The 16,659-nt window shown below is 44.6% G+C and overlaps 1 protein-coding gene across 2 annotated transcripts in view; it reads right to left on the minus strand.

Annotated features, from left to right (window-relative positions):
- Nucleotides 1–16,659, minus strand: part of LOC115481964 (protein HEG-like) — a 196,722-nt gene that overhangs the window by 134,888 nt on the left and 45,175 nt on the right. For both annotated transcript variants that reach the window (XM_030221466.1, XM_030221465.1), the window contains exon 2: nt 2,729–3,697. In XM_030221466.1, coding sequence (XP_030077326.1) covers nt 2,729–3,697 — 969 coding nt within the window. The remainder of the gene's footprint in view (nt 1–2,728; nt 3,698–16,659) is intronic.

Genomic DNA, 16,659 nt, shown 5'->3' on the forward strand with positions numbered 1-16,659 from the left:
TAGAGGAAGGCTCAAGGAATATGGGGCCCTTACATGTCACTGTGATGTAGAGGAAGACTGTAGATGGTGCAGGATCCTTCAGTGTGGCTGCAATAGGAGAACTACAGAATATGTGGGACCTTTACATGTGGCTGTGTTATGCAGGAGAGCTGTGGGAAGTGTGGGATGGTTACATGTGCTATTCATGAGACATTACCTGCTGATGCAGTATGCATGTCAGGCAGCACTGGTAGGTCAGAGTCAACTGATCACACAGAGCTCGGGAGATGCTCATTTCTCTGCTGATTCAACATTCATGTGCTGGAGCCCAGTGAAAACTACATGTCCTTGCCACTAAACATAGTAACATAGTAGATGACGGCAGAAAAAGACCTGCACGGTCCATCCAGTCTGCCCAACAAGATAAACTCATATGTGCTGCTTTTTGTGTATACCCTACCTTGATTTGTACCTGTCCTCTTCAGGGCACAGACTGTATAAGTCTGCCCAGCATTATCCCCCCGCCTCCCACCACCGGCTCTGGCACAGACCGTATAAGTCTGCCCAGCACTATCCCCGCCTCCCATCCACCAGCCCCGCCTCCCCCCACCGGCTCTGGCACAGACCGTATAAGTCTGCCCAGCACTATCCCCGCCTCCAAACCACCAGTCCCGCCTCCCACCACCAGCTCTGGAACAGACCATATAAGTCTGCCCAGCACTATCCCCGCATCCCAACCACCAGCCCCGCCTTCACCCACCGGCTCTGCCACCCAATCTCGGCTAAGCTACTGAGGATCCATTCCTTCTGAACAGGATTCCTTTATGTTTATCCCATGCATGTTTGAATTCCGTTACCACCGTTTTCTTTTCCACCACCTCGCGCGGGAGGGCATTCCAAGCATCCACTACTCTCTCCGTGATAAAATACTTCCTGACATTTTTCTTGAGTCTGCCCCCCTTCAACCAGTTCCTGGAGACATCAACAAAAGAGCTACATTTGTGTGGGGCCTGCTGAAATGTGAACATACTGCAACCCCAACCTCATCTGACTGCAAACTCTACCCTTTACCCTCCATTGTAACAGCCCGCTAGACTTATACTGATGTACTGTTTTGTGCTCTCTGTGTATATTAACCCCATTTATTTATTTTATTATTTATTAGGATTTATTTACCACCTTTTTGAAGGAATTCACTCAAGGTGGTGTACAGTAAGAATAAATCAAACATGAGCAATAGGCAATTACAGCAGTAAAAAATATTCAAATAACAATACAAAGAGGGTATAATCGAAACGGGCGCCCAAGTTTTGCTGAGGACATCCTCGCAGGATGTCCCAGCGAAGGGGCAGGGAAACCCGTATTATCGAAACAAGATGTGCGTCCATCTTTCATTTTGATAATACGGTCGAGGACGCCCAAATCGCGAAATTTAGGTTGACCTTAGAGATGATCGTCCTTAGAGATGGTCGTCCCCGATTTTCGACGATAATGGAAACCAAGGACACCCATCTCAGAAACGACCAAATCCAAGCCATTTCGTCATGGGAGGAGCCAGCATTCGCAGTACACTGGTCTCCCTGATATACCAGGACACCAACCGGGCACCCTAGGGGGCACTGCAATGGACTTCAGAAATTGCTCCCAGGTGCATAGCTCCCTTACCTTGTGTGCTGAGCCCCCAAACCCACTCCCCACAACTGTACACCACTACCATAGCCCTTATGGGTGAACGGGGGCACCTACATGTGGGTACAGTGGGTTTCTGGTGGGTTTTGAAGGGCTCACATTTACCACCACAAGTGTAACAGGTAGGGAGGGATGGCCTTGGGTCCACCTGCCTGATGTGCACTGCACCCACTAAAACTGCTCCAGGGACCTGCATACCGCTGTCATGGAGCTGGGTATGACATTTGAAGCTGGCATAGAGGCTGGCAAAAAATATTTAAAAAGTTTATTTTTGAGGGTTGGAGGGGATTAGTGACCACTGGGGGAATAAGGGGAGGTCACCCCCGATTCCCTCCGGTGGTCATCTGGTCAGTTCTGGCACCTTTTTGAGGCTTGGTCGTAAAAGAAAACGGACCAAGTCACCCAAGTGCTCGTCAGGGACGCCCTTCTTTTTTCCATTATCGGTCGAGGACGCCCATGTGTTAGGCACGCCCCAGTCCTGCCTTTGCTACGCTTCCAACACGCCCCTGTGAACTTTGGTCGTCCCCGTGATGGAAAGCAGTTGAGGACGCCCAAAATTGGCGTTCGATTATGCCAACTTGGGTGACCCTGGGAGAAGGATGCCCATCTCCCAATTTGTGTTGAAAGATGGGTGCCCTTCTCTTTCAAAAATAAGCCTGAAAGTATGGCATAGTATACTATTTATAATGTCAAACAATACGCAATAGAACATTTTCATAGACAGCTTAAGGTATAAGCAAAGATGGAACAAGGAGTTAGAAAATAAGGTGACAAATTTAAAGAAAGTTGCACATGAGGTCAGAGAGATGATGAAATGTTTTCTCAGCTAGGGTAGAAGTGGATAAACATGTCCTGCTGCAGTATGTGCAGCCTGTGTCACTCCTTGTGTGTGTGTGTGTATGTGTGTGTGAGACTAAGAAGATAGTTACTTTTTCCATTAAAGGCCTGGTTGAAGAGCCAAGCACCTTGAACACTGCTGCTACACAGTGTTGTGTTGTAATAATTCTTGTATTGCTACTAAGAACAACCAAGAGCAGCAGAGCTGTTCTTGGTAACTTACCGGTGTGAGTAGATGTAGTTGAGGAGACCTGAGAGGGGGATGTTGTGACATGTTCTGTACTGTCCAAGTGGCTTCCATTTGACACAGTCTGTGCTGAGAAACTCTGTGTATAGGATGTGCTGTTGTGCCCTGTTCTAGTTGTCTTAGGTGATGTGGACAAGCTCCCTCCAGTTGCTGCAGTCAGTTGACTTTGGGAGACTGTGAGGCTATGTGTGGAGATGGCAATGTCTGTTGCCATTGTTGAACTTTCTGAACTCATACTGTGGCTGGCTGTTGTAAAGCCTAAGGTCCGATTCCTGGCATTAGTACCCTCACTGGTTGTTAGTGAGCTGACAGTATGCCCTGTTGGTGTCTGTACTCCAGCACTGGCACTCACAGTTGTGGTGCCTCCTGTTGATGGCCGAGTCTCTGTACTCAAGGATCTGACACTATTCACTGCTGCTGTACCTGCACTACTTGTGGTTTGTCCATGTGTTATGACACCCTTTGCAACAGATGTCGTGGAGTCCATTCTTAGTGTTCTTGAAGATGTGGTGCTGACTATGGAGAAACTGTCATCTTCAGATGTCATTTTTGTTCTGATTCCAGTTGTCAAGCGCTGCTCTATAGTGTCCATGGGTGAGGTGGATACCCAAGCTGTGGAAGGTGTGGTATCAGGATTGGCACTGGGTGTTGAACTCTCTGCACCAATGGAAGCTGCTATGGAGGTGGCAGAAGGTGCCTGGCTCTCTGATATTATTCTGCTCGTCTTATATGACATGCTACTGGAGCCCTCACCCATTGTTCTTGTCATACCATCACTGTCTGTGGCACTGGTTGTGAGTAAGGGCACTTGTGGGCTACGTGGTTTGTTCTCCACACCAGTTGTAGCTGTTGCCGAAGTAGTGGTAGAGTTGGCTGCATGTTCTGTACTCTTTGAGATCCCCGGGGTGCTGGCTGTTGCACCAGCTTCCACTGTTGTTGACACAGCTGCACAGTGACACAGAAATAGAATATGACATTAGTTTAAGATTGCACATCCCACCTCATATGTCCGTTTAACTTTTCAACTTCAATATCCCATGTCTTCGTCTCATGATGTGCTCTGTTAGTGGAGTAAACAGTATTAAACACAGAGGTCAGATTTAAGGTTTGCTTCAGTAAAATCATCTTATTGCTCTTGTTAATTCCCAGTTCCACTGCTTTCTTGCTTGTACCATCTGTTGCAGCTGGATTTGCTTCTCTTGGTCTTGGACTGAATGGAGAAGAGCCAGCATAAATTTAGCAAAGTCAGTAATATTCAGCATGATTTAACCAGGCGGGAGATGTTCTGGCTCGCTTAAATCATGCTGACTGGGCAGCATTTAACTGAAGAGCGACATTGAACATGTGCTCTGACTGCCATGGCACTCTGGGTTGGGAAGTCTGGGAGTAGGGTAGGGGTGGAGTCTGGAGTTATTGAGAAACCACCCAAACTCAACAACAGCATTTTGATAGTACCTAGTTAGCTTAGGACAGCAAAAAGACTGTCCTAACTTAACTAGATAGTTGTTCAGGACATTTCTCTGGTAAGTGAATGCTATTTTGCTTTGTGCTTCGGGAACTTAAAGATTGGGGTTGAAAGGAGGAATTGTAGGTTAGTGATAGGCAAAATAAAAATATAAAAAGCAAATTTTATCAACTAATCTCCATAGTCTTTTCCACTTAGTTTTAAAAATTTTGTACCAAAGCATTAACAGATAGTATCTAGCAGGCACTGCAGGATCTAGTTTAGTCTTCCCACCCACCCCTAGGACAACTCTTCATTTATAGTCAGTTATTGTAATTAGAGTTAACAAGCAAGGAGTACTCTTACAGAGTTATAAATACATTTCATTACCATCTAAGAAGGAAACACTAAATAAATCATACAATATACCACATAAACTAAAAGACATTTTTATATTAGGCTAATATCCTTAATACTGTAGCAAGTTTTAAATTATTGAAAAACTCAAAAACGTTAAGATGGAGTCCAGCAGCAAGAGGGGTGCTATCCATTCTTTTGCATTGAGTGTCACAAGTATGATTATCTCCCAGTTGGTGAGATGTCATATGTGCGTGCCCAATGCAAAGAGCTCCTAGCTCTTAGAGAACGTGTCCGTTGTCTTGAGACTACAGGAGCAGACTTGGTGGAGCTCAGGGAGACAGAGAGGTACATAGAGGAGACCTACAGGTGTAGAGAAGTCCCACCTCCAGTCTGGTAGCCCTTGTGCTACCTTGGAGGAGGGAGGTCTCCTATAAGGAGAGCATCACCTTGGTGAAGTAGGAAGTACTCCTGTAGCCAGGACCTGCCCACCAGGGGATGTACTATCCTCTCGCACCGAAGATATGTCTGCAAGTGCTGCCCAGGAGGGAAAGGTTAGGACAGCTGTTGTAGTTGGTAATTCGATTATTAGGCATATAGATAGCTGGATGGCTGGTGGACGTGAGGATTGCCTGGTGACTTGCCTGCCTGGTGCGAAGGTGGCGGACCTCACACGTCACCTAGATAGGATTTTAGATAGTGCTGGGGAGAAGCCGGCTGTCTTGGTACATGTGGGTACCAATGACATAGGAAAATGTGGGAGAGAGGTTCTGGAAGCCAAATTTAGGCTCTTAGGTAGAAAGATGAAATCCAGATCCTCTAGGGTAGCATTTTCTGAAATGCTACCCATTCCACGCACAGGGCCCAAGAGACAGGCAGAGCTCTGGAGTCTCAATGCGTGGATGAGATGATGGTGCAGGGAGGAGGGTTTTAGATTTGTTAGGAACTGGGCGACATTCTGGGGAAGGGGGAGCCTGTTCCAAAAGGATGGGCTCCACCTTAATCAGGGTGGGACCAGGCTGCTGACGTCGGCATTTAAAAAGGAGATAGAGCAGCTTTTAAACTAGAAACGGGGGAAAGGCCAACAGTTGCTCAAAAGCGCATGGTTCGGGATAAGGTATCTTTCAAAGATATCACCAAAACAGGGAAAATGGGGTATCCAGATAGTGAGGCTGCTAAAGAGACCGTAGTAGATCACGTGTCCTTAAATAAAAATAAAAATCAGACAAAAGATTGCAAATTAATACTGTCAAGTACTAAGCATGATGTAAATAGGAACAACAAACATAGTTTGAAATGTCTATATGCGAATGCCAGAAGCCTAAGAAATAAGATGGGAGAGTTAGAAATATTGCACTAAATGAAAAATTAGATATAATAGGCATCTCTGAGACCTGGTGGAAGGAGGATAACCAGTGGGACACTGTCATACCGGGGTACAAATTATATCGAGTGATAGGGTGGTTCGAATTGGTGGAGGGGTAGCATTGTATGTTAAAGAGGGCCTTGAATCAATACAACAGGAATTCATTTTGGCCCTTATCTGCATTTCTTTCACAATAGCTGCAGAGTGAGAAGTTAGGGTTAGCCCGAGATCAAAATGGGTGGGCCAAAATGTCATGTCCACTGCCACCATGCCCTGCTCAAAGCATAACCCAAATTTAACTTCCGCCTCCCCTCCCAGCACCCTACCCAAAGTAAATGAAATACCTGTGCTGGCAGGGATCCCCAAGCCTTGCCAGCCCGAAGACCTCCTTCTTGTCAAATGAGCTTACTTCTTGGGCACTGTCCCTGAACCGCTGCTGCCAGATACTGGCCTCAGCCAATGCTGACTTTCGCACATGCATGTTGGAGGGGCCTGCGACTGGCAGCAGCGGCTTGGGAACAGTGCTGGCGGCCACCCAAGAAGTAAGCCCATTTGGTGGAAAGGAGGTCTTTGGCTATTGGGGCTTGGGGATCCCCACCAGCCACACTAAGGGAGATGAAATTTTGGGTGAGCGGGGAGCGTCATCCACCAAGAGGAGTCTGCTGTCACAGAATAGAATCACCTGCCAAAGAGGCAGCCACACTATCAGAAAAATATTCATAATACATTGGGATGGGTGTGAACATTTGGCCAAGGCCCACATCCGCCAAGATGACTGCTGGAAAATGGAGGCTGACCAGTTTCCTTTCTGTCGTGGAGTTAGGATGACAGCCCTGGACATATATAGAAGTCAAAGCCTTTACACACACACACTCTATCTAGTTTTGTTTTAGCAAAATCTGTAATAACAAGTCAGGAAAATGAATCAGTTTCTGCTTTTGTCTCCAGCACTTGATCCAAAAGAGGGAAATGTCAGGAGAGGAACTGCCCTAACCAGCTGATAATAACCAGCCTGCAGCTTCTTGGCATCTAACAATGTCATGCAATCACTTTCCATCAGAAACACAAAAGATGCTTTTAATCACTTTTATTCCCACTGATTCCACAACCGCCTGCTCAAATTTTCTGTTTACACAGACAAAAAGAATTTCAGCAACATTAGAACAAACAAACCAATGACTTTTATCCAAAAACAACCTCTCCTCTATCCATCACCAACTAAAAGCAGTACAAGGAGAGTTACTGATTAGGCTGTGCTATTCTGGAGGATATTGTTAGTTGTTAGGGTCTTTGATCAGGGCTGTTTATTTATTTATTATTTATTTATTTATTGCACTTGTATCCCACATTTTCCCACCTATTTGCAGGCTCAATGTGGCTTACAAAGACCTGTTATGGCATCGCCATTCCAAGTTAAATAATACAATTGGTGTTACAAAGAAGTCCGTGAAGGCAAGAGGATTTGGTAAAGCAGTTGTAAAAAGATACATTTTGAATAAAGTTGGGTAGGTGTTGTGTTATGGTTAGTTATGGGTTCTCGTGGTAGGCTTTGTTAAAGAGGTAAGTCTTCAGGGATTTGCGGAAGTCAGTTATCCATTAATCGTTTTCAGGTGAGTTGGAAGTGAATTCCATAGCAGAGTACTCATATAAGAAAAGCTGGTCGCATGTGATAGTTTGTATTTTAGTCCTTTGCAGCTGGGGAAAGGTTAAGGAAGATATGGGAAGATCTTTTAGCATTTCTGGGTGGTAGGTCCACAAGGTCTAGCATGTATGTCGGGACATCTCCGTAAATGATTTTGTGAACAATCATGCAGGTCTTGAATGCGATACGTTTTTTAAAGTGGGAGCCAGTGTAATTTATTTCTTAGGGGTTTTGCACTTTCATATTTTGTTTTCCCAAATATGAGTCTAGCTGCGGTATTTTGGGCTGTTTGAAGTTTTTTGATGGTCTGTTCTTTGCAGCCAGCATAAAGTGCATTGCAATAGTCCAGGTGACTTAATACCATTGACTGTACCAGGTTCCGAAAAATGGCCCCTTGGGAAGAAAGGTTTTACTCTTTTGAGTTTCCACATAGAATGGAACATTTTCTTAGTTGTGTTTTTCACGTGATTTTCAAGTGTGAGATTTCGGTCAATGGTGGGGAGGGAAAAGTTTGGGGTGGATATGGTGGTGAATTTATTTGTATTGTGTTGTGAGGTGATTATAAGACATTGTGTTTTTTCTGCGTTGAGTTTTGATTGAAATGCGTCCGCCCAGGAGTGCATTATTTGGAAGCTTTGGTTGATTTCGTTTATTGAAAGTATTTGTTAGTTTTATGTAAATGTTTTGTTTTTGTATAATATTATGAATGTAACCCGCTCAGAATTGTAGATACCTTGGGCTAGAAATTTTGGAAATAAATAAATAAATGCAAACATACTAAGGTGACAGAGCCAGGCAAAGCCATTTACAATCATCCCATAAGTATTTCTATGTTACTAGGCCAAAGTTTCTCAGGCTCCTGGATTGTTCACTGATGGAAATAAACATTCAGTCGGCAATAAAACAGCTTGTAAAGAGACCAGTTTGTTTCCATCCCCTGCCCAGCAGAATCGGGAGTTCCACGATATTTCTGGGTCCTTGTTGGGTGGGTGCAAGAAATTTGGCTTTTTCTTAAAGGGCCAATAAATGTCTGTGTGGTAATTTAAAAACTGCTGCTCAGCCATTTACTGCTGGAGCCCTTACTGCCTTTGCTGAGGGCTCTGGCGGTAACCCGGTGGTAATCGGGCAGTGCACAGCATACGCCCTGGCACGTGGGAAAACTGGAACTACCACTGGGCTCCTGGACGAGCCTGGCGGTAGGGCCAATTTGCCACACACCAAGCCAGTGGTAGCCCTACCGCCTTTTGATAAAAGGGCCCCTCTGTTAGGAGAGCCTTTTATGTGTGTTCAGAGATCCTTACAGGGTTTACAGGTGCAAAAGGAAGGAACTGAAGGCTGTTTACTTACATAAGTAATGCCATACTGGGAAAAGACCAAGGGTCCATCGAGCCCAGCATCCTGTCCACGACAGCGGCCAATCCAGGCCAAGGGCACCTGGCAAGCTTCCAAACATACAAACATTCTATACATGTTATTCCTGGAATTGTGGATTTTTCCAAGTCCGTTTAGTAGCGGTTTATGGACTTGTCCCTTAGGAAACCGTCCAACCCCTTTTTAAACTCTGCTAAGCTAACCGCCTTCACCACATTCTCCGGCAACGAATTCCAGAGTTTAATTACACGTTGGGTGAAGAAACATTTTCTCCGATTTGTTTTAAATTTACTACACTGTAGTTTAATCGCATGCCCCTAGTCCTAGTATTTTTGGAAAGCGTGAACAGATGCTCACATCCACCTGTTCCACTCCACTCATTATTTTATATACCTCTATCATGTCTCCCCTCAGCCGTCTCTTCTCCAAGCTGAATAGCCCTAGCCTCCTTAGTCTTTCTTCATAGGGAAGTCGTCCCATCCCCGCTATCATTTTAGTCGCCCTTCGCTGCACCTTTTCCAATTCTACTATATCTTTCTTGAGATGCGGCGACCAGAATTGAACACAATACTCAAGGTGCGTGGAAAATTCTAGCTATCCAGTTCATTCCTACACTGGATCTGTTGCATTTAATTATTTCAGTTTCTTCTCAGAAGAATCCAAGGCAAGTTACATTAACTATACATTAAAAGAAATAAAAATGGGGGTCTGTGCTGGGACCGCTGCTTTTTAACATATTTATAAATGGCCTAGAGATGGGAGTAACTAGTGAGGTAATTAAATTTGCTGATGACACAAAGTTATTCAAAGTCGTTAAATCGCGGGAGGATTGTGAAAAATTACAAGAGGACCTTACGAGACTGGGAGACTGGGCATCTAAATGGCAGATGATGTTTAATGTGAGAAAGTGCAAAGTGATGCATGTGGGAAAGAGGAACCCGAATTATAGCTACGTCATGCAAGGTTCCACGTTAGGAGTCACAGACCAAGAAAGGGATCTAGGTGTCGTCGTTGATGCTATGGCTAAGAAAGCAAGTAGAATGTTAGGTATTATTAGGAAAGGAATGGAAAACAAAAATGAGGATGTTATAATGCCTTCGTATCGCTGCATGGTGCGACCGCACCTCGAATATTGTGTTCAATTCTGGTCGCCGCATCTCAAAAAAGATATAGTGGAATTAGAAAAGGTGCAAAGAAGGGCGACGAAAATGATAAAGGGGATGGGACGACTTCCCTATGAGGAAAGGCTAAAGCGGCTAAGGCTCTTTAGCTTGGAGAAAAGGCGGCTGAGAGGAAATATGATAGAGGTCTATAAAATAATGAGTGGAGTTGAACGGGTAGATGTGAAGCATCTGTTTACGCTTTCCAAAAATACTAGGACTAAGGGGCATGTGATGAAGCTACAATGTAGTAAATTTAAAATGAATCGGAGGAAAATTTTTCTTCACTCAACATGTAATTAAACTCTGGAATTCGTTGCTAGAGAATGTGGTAAAGGCGGTTAGCTTAGTGGACTTTAAAAAAGGTTTGGATGGCTCCTAAAGGAAAAGTCCATACACCATTATTAAATGGACTTGTAGAAAATCCACTATTTCTGGGATAAGCAGTATAAATGTTTTGTACTTTTTTGGGATCTTGCCAGGTATTTGTGACCTGGATTGGCCACTGTTGGAAACAGCTAAAATTGACCCACAGTCCCAAAGTTTTAATGAAAGAGCTCAGGCTCTACACACAAATTCTGCCTTGTCATAAATTCTGTGACTGGTTGTAGGGGGCCCGGCTATTGTGGGATGGGTCCTTCAGTGATCATACTACCCCTTGGCATTTGAGTACCAGCACCTTTTTCACTAGAAAAAATGCACTATTTAAAAGACAAGTGACACATGATGGATCGTAGCAATCTCTGGGGGACACATAGAATAAAAAGGAAAAACAGATAATAGGTTTTCTCAGTATGAAAAACACAAAAGACCAAGCATTATATGTTAAAGCAAATGCGATACTTCACTAATGTATACACAAAAAGTAGCACATATGAGTTATCTTGTTGGGCAGACTGGATGGACCGTGCAGGTCTTTTTCTGCCGTCATCTACTATGTTACTATGTAATAACCAGTAGGATCATGCAGAACAGAGAGAAAACCCTCCATCCTTCTAGAAATCCTTTCTGGCATCAGTTCTCCAAGTTGGAACAGCTATGCCTTGCAGGTACTCCTCAATATTTCTGGGAAGTCTCAGTATTCTAAACCAACCAGTTGGCTCATACGGGAAAGAGAAAAAGCCAGCTATAACTCCTTTGAGTCTGCATGACCCCAGGACAACCTTATCACCTAGGATAAATTGCTGTTATGGGTTGAGAATCTGGTGTTGCATTGCATCCTTACTGTGAGCTGCTCTGTGGGATATAAACTCCTACACAAGACAGACTTGTGTTAGGACAACAGATCTGAAAGTAGTATGAAACTATTGGCCAGTCATAAAAACCAGCAATGGGAGATCAGTCAGTGGTTTCCATTACAAGTTCCACACTATTACTGCACTGCACAAAGAACGATCAGCTGTTACCAGTTAAGATTCTTCTACCCTCCTCCCCCCCCCCCCCCCCCCCCCCCACCCCAGACAACACTTGATCGATCACTGACTATTCCAGAACCCTACAAACTGGACAGCATTTATCACATGACTCCCTGATTACGTCGATAATGATCTTGTATTCACTGCAGCTTATATACGTAGGACTGCTGTATAGAGCAGAGTTTCCCAAGTCAGGTCAGGAGTATGTCCTTGCCAGTCAGGTTTTCATCATATCTACAGCAAATATGCATGAGATTGATTTGCCTGCACTGCCTCCACTGTATGCAATTCTTGAATGCATATTTATTGTGGATACCCTGTAAATCCGACTAGCAAGGGGATACTCCAGGACCGACCTGGAAAGCACTGGTTATTACAAAAACATAGAACATGATGGAAGATAAAGACCATACATGACCTAACCAATCTACATATAGACACCAACTGCTCATCTGTACAATCCTTTTCTCTCTCCCTCAAAAATACTCTGTGCTTGTCCCGTGCTTTCCTGGATTTAGATGTGTTTAAGTTTGTTTTAAAATTTACTATGATGCAATGGGTCAGAAGGGTTTACAGACAGAAAAGAACTCCAACATTAGTGTAGGCCAGAAAATGATACGTAAGAGGGCATCAGAAGTAATTTTGGGTGGAGTCAGAGTCTGTAAAAATGTACTGACTCTGACTCCAACTTCAAAATAAGAGCTTAAAACATTATAATATATAGTAAATTTATGCTTTTATACCTATATATTGTGAGCTGGTCACACACACGGGAGCTTTCTGCCTCCTCTTCTCCCTTCACAAAACGCTCATCAAACACCAGGCTTCTTATAATAAGAAAGGTAGGTGCTTTCTTTTCTTTACAAAATACTAATCTAATGGGTAAGACATACTCTGGTAACTAAGGTGTCAGCACCTTAACGGAGCTCAGGAAATATAGGTGCCCAAGTTCAGGACATGTGCATATAACTTATAGTACTTGACCCCAAATATTGTGTATTAAGCAACTTAAAAAATGTACTTCCAACATATTTGGGGAAAAAACAGAAATAAAACTATTTTATTTTTTGCCTGTGCACATCTGTAAAACAATTAGAGCTTCGGTTTTACTTCTTTCTTTACATAAAGGCATAGTCCTTGAATCCTAAACAAGGTTACCTGGAAGATTCAGTTTATGAATAGCTGAAATAAGTGATCTCCCAAATCCCTCAATCAGTCAAACCTGTGGCAGCCTGAGCAATTAAACTGTTAAACTCAAAACCTTCTTTCTGTATAAAAGAAATATTCATAAATATTTCCTCCTGTAAATAACTTGACAAGAATCTCATTTTGTTTGTTTAAGCATTAGCCTGAAAACTTCTGTCCAATCACAGCAACACACCTGCCCCTCTAACCAAAAAAGCACCTTCGAAACATCTGTTTTTAAAGAACTTCCCTTTCAATTTCCAGCCAAGTTAATCATTCTCCTGAGAGGAGAGGAGCAAGGACAAAACCGGTTCCTGTGCAATTCTGCTTGCCATCAGAGAAAGAGAGAAAAAGAGAACCACCCACGGAAACATCCAATTCTGCCACCAAAACCTTCTTAAAACCCTTTTGCTTCAACAGGAGGACATGAAATGAGATTGAAGCCCCCTTCGGTCTCATTTCATGTCCTCTAGTTCTGCCGCCTTCCCATCTCTGGAAAAATGAAGACTCAAGAAAAATGTCAGGAAGTACTTTTTCAAGGAGAGAGTGGTGGATGCTTGGAATGCCCTCCCGCGGGAGGTGGTAGAGATGAAAACAGTAACAGAATTCAAAAATGCGTGGGATAAACATAAAGGAATCCTGTTCAGAAGGAATGGATCCTCAGAAGTTTAGCGGAGATTGGGTGGCAGAGCCAGTGGTGGGGGGCAGGGCAGACTTCTACGGTCTTTGCCGTGAAAATGGCAGATACTAATCAAGGTCAGATATATACAAAAGGTAGCACTATGAGTTTATTTTGTTGGGCAGACTGGATGGACCGTGCAGGTCTTTCTCTGCTGTCATCTACTATGTTACTATGTGGAGGAGTAGCCTAGTGGTTAGAACACCAGTCTTGATATTCAGAGGTGATCGGTTAAAAATCCCATTGCTGCTCCTTGTGATCTTGGGCAAGTCACTTAACCCTCCATTGCCTCAGGTACAAAATTAGATTGTGAGCCCTCCTGGGAAAGAAGACCCAGTGTACCTGAATGTAGCTCATGTTGAGCTACTACTGAAAAAGGTGTGAGCAAAATCCAAATAAATAACATTAAGTGTTGATGCCCCTGTACAAGTGGTTGGTGATGTGTTCAGTTTTGGAGGCCATATCTTGCTAAGGACATAAAAAGACTTGAAGCAGTTCAGAGAAAAGTGCCAAAAATGATATGGGATTTGCCCCAAAGAAACGTACAAGAAGAGGAGGACTTGAATATTTATACCCTAGAGGAAAGGAAGGATAGGGGTGATATGATATAGACGTTTAAATATTTGAAAAGTCTTAATATGCAAACAAATCTTTTCCAGAGAAGGATAAATGGTAGACCTAGAGGACATGAATTGAGGTTACAGGGGGATCTACTTAGGAGTAATGTTAGGAAGTACTTTTTCATGGAGAGGATAAGTACATAAGTATTGCCATACTGTGACAGACTGAAGGTCCATCAAACCCAGTATCCTGTTTCCAACAGTGGCCAATCCAGGTCACAAGTACCTGGCAAGATCCCAAAACAGTACAATACATTTTATGCTGCTTATCCTAGAAATAAGCAGTGGAGTTTCCCCGTCCATCTTAATAATGAAGAGGACCAGCACACCAGGGAATGCAATATCTTCTCACACTGAGGATGCGTCTCCAGGAGCTACTGCCCAGGAGGGAAGGGTTAGGATGGCTGTTGTAGTTGGTGATTCGATTATTAGGCATGTAAACCCCCCCCCCAAAAAAAAGCGAGGGGGGCGAAAACACGCGTCAGGGTGCGTCCTTTATTGCTTCTCCCGGCTCCCCCTGCATCTAAAAGTGAAAAAAAAAGGATCGGGAGGGGGCAAAGGCGCTTGTCAGGAGCGTCCTTTATGGACGGCCTTGCCCCCCCCGCCCCGCCCCGCACGAGGTTGCCACTACTCCCCACTTTCCCCCCTCCCCTTGAATTAAATAAAAAAAACAAAACAAACTTCAAAACTTTAGCAGCCCTGGGCCCCCCTCCCTTCCTTTCTCTCAACAGCTAATGCCTCCAGTCTTCGCGACTCTCCATTCCTTCTGGGCCCGCCCCCGTCTGACATAGGTTACTTACGTCAGACAAGGGCGGGCCCAAGAGGACAGGAGAGACGCGAAGACTGGAGGCATCAGCTGTTCTTTCTGCCCGTGCAGCGCCTTCACACAGAGGTGAGAGGCATTGCGCGGGCCTGGTAAGGAGGAGGGGGGACCGGTGGAGGGGGGAGCGGCGGCGACGACCTCAGGGGTGGTGGCAGGGGCGGGGCACGGGGCGGAGGATGGCGGGAGGCAGAGGCGGAGCTGTGGGGAGAAAGAGTTGAGAGAAAGGAAGGGAGGGGGGCCCGGGGCTGCTAAAGTTTTGAAGTTTGTTTTGTTTTTTTTATTTAATTCAAGGGGGGGGGGGAAGCGGGGAGTAGCGGCGACCTCGTGCGGGGCGGGGGGATAAGGCCGTCCATAAAGGACGCTCCTGACAAGTGCCTTTGCCCTCTCCTAATCCACGTGTTTGTGTTTTGGTTTTTTTTTGGGGGGGGGGGTTGACGTTTGTGGCATGTGCAGAGCAGCCAGCATAACGCTTGGCTGCTCTGCGCAAGCTTTAGGGGCTGATTACCGACAGGGATTACACCAGTTTGATGCATTGTACTTTACACTACCGCACTGAACATGTGCGACTTGAATTTTTTGGTGCATTGTTCGTTTTTTTAAAATTCGTTAAGGATTTTTACGTTTTTGATTTTTTAACGTTTGGTTGATGCATCTGGGCCTGAGTCCTGTATGGCCAGCCTTGTTTATGATTGCAAGTGGATTCCCTTTTCCCTTGATTCCTGTAGGTAAACCCTTGAGTGCTGTATGGTACAGCCTAGAGTGTTCCTATGAGCGGCTTCCCTTTTTCCCTTGAGTGCCTGGTGGCCAGTGCTTTTTTTGTAGACAAAAAGGTGCCGGTACTCATTATGGGAGGGGTCACCACATAGGGCTCCACCCATATGATGGCCACACCCACATTAGCCACACCCCTTATACCAGCCATGGCGCATATAAACAGACATCATTGAAAATATTATACTAGTATAGGAGAAAAAAATAACGTGATTTTTTTTCATTATAAATAATTTCTGTAAGCTGTTACAGCTCTAGTATACCCAATGCAAAATAAGACAGCAGATGTAAATTCTCAAATTGGATATATTCCAAACACTAAAATGAAAATAAAATGATTTTTTCTACCTTTGTTGTCTGGTGACTTTGTTTTTCTATCCATATTGGTCCCAGTCTCTGATTCTGCTACTATCTGTTCTCTTTACTCCATTTCTAGGGCTTCCTTTCCATTTATTTCTTTACTTTCCTCCATTCTTCTTCGTTTCTTGCCCTACATCCATAAGTAAAAGCTGGGTCCTCCTCCATGGAATTGGCTGGAGGAGGTATAACGTGGATCCAGCTTTTGCCTATTTTCTCCACCCATGTGCAGTTTTTCTCCTCTCTTCCCTTTCCCTCATTTCCATCCATGTGCATCGTCTTCTTTTTTCTTTACCCCCCTCCATCCATTACCAGCACTTCTCCTCTCTACTCCCCTCCATCCATGTCCAGCATTTCTCCTCTCTCCCCACCAACCCCTACATCCATCCATGTCCAGCAATTCTCCTCTATGTCCTGTCCTGCTCTCCCCTCCATCCATTTCCAGCATTTCTCCTATCACCCCTACTCTCCCCTCCCATCCATGTGCATCTCCTTCCTGTCTTCCATCCCCTCCATCCATGTCCAGCATATGTCTGCTCTCTCCCCTGCCCTCCCCACCCATGTCCAATGATTCTCCTCTATCCCCTGTCCTCCCATGCCATCCATGTCCAGCGATTCTCCTCTCTCCCCTTCCCTCTCCTCTCATCCATGTCCAACGAATCTCCTCTCTCCCCTGCTCTCCCCTCCCATCCATGTCCAGTATGTCTCCTCTCTCCC

The sequence above is a fragment of the Microcaecilia unicolor genome, chromosome 12 (assembly GCF_901765095.1).
Source record: "Microcaecilia unicolor chromosome 12, aMicUni1.1, whole genome shotgun sequence".
Taxonomy (NCBI): domain Eukaryota; kingdom Metazoa; phylum Chordata; class Amphibia; order Gymnophiona; family Siphonopidae; genus Microcaecilia; species Microcaecilia unicolor.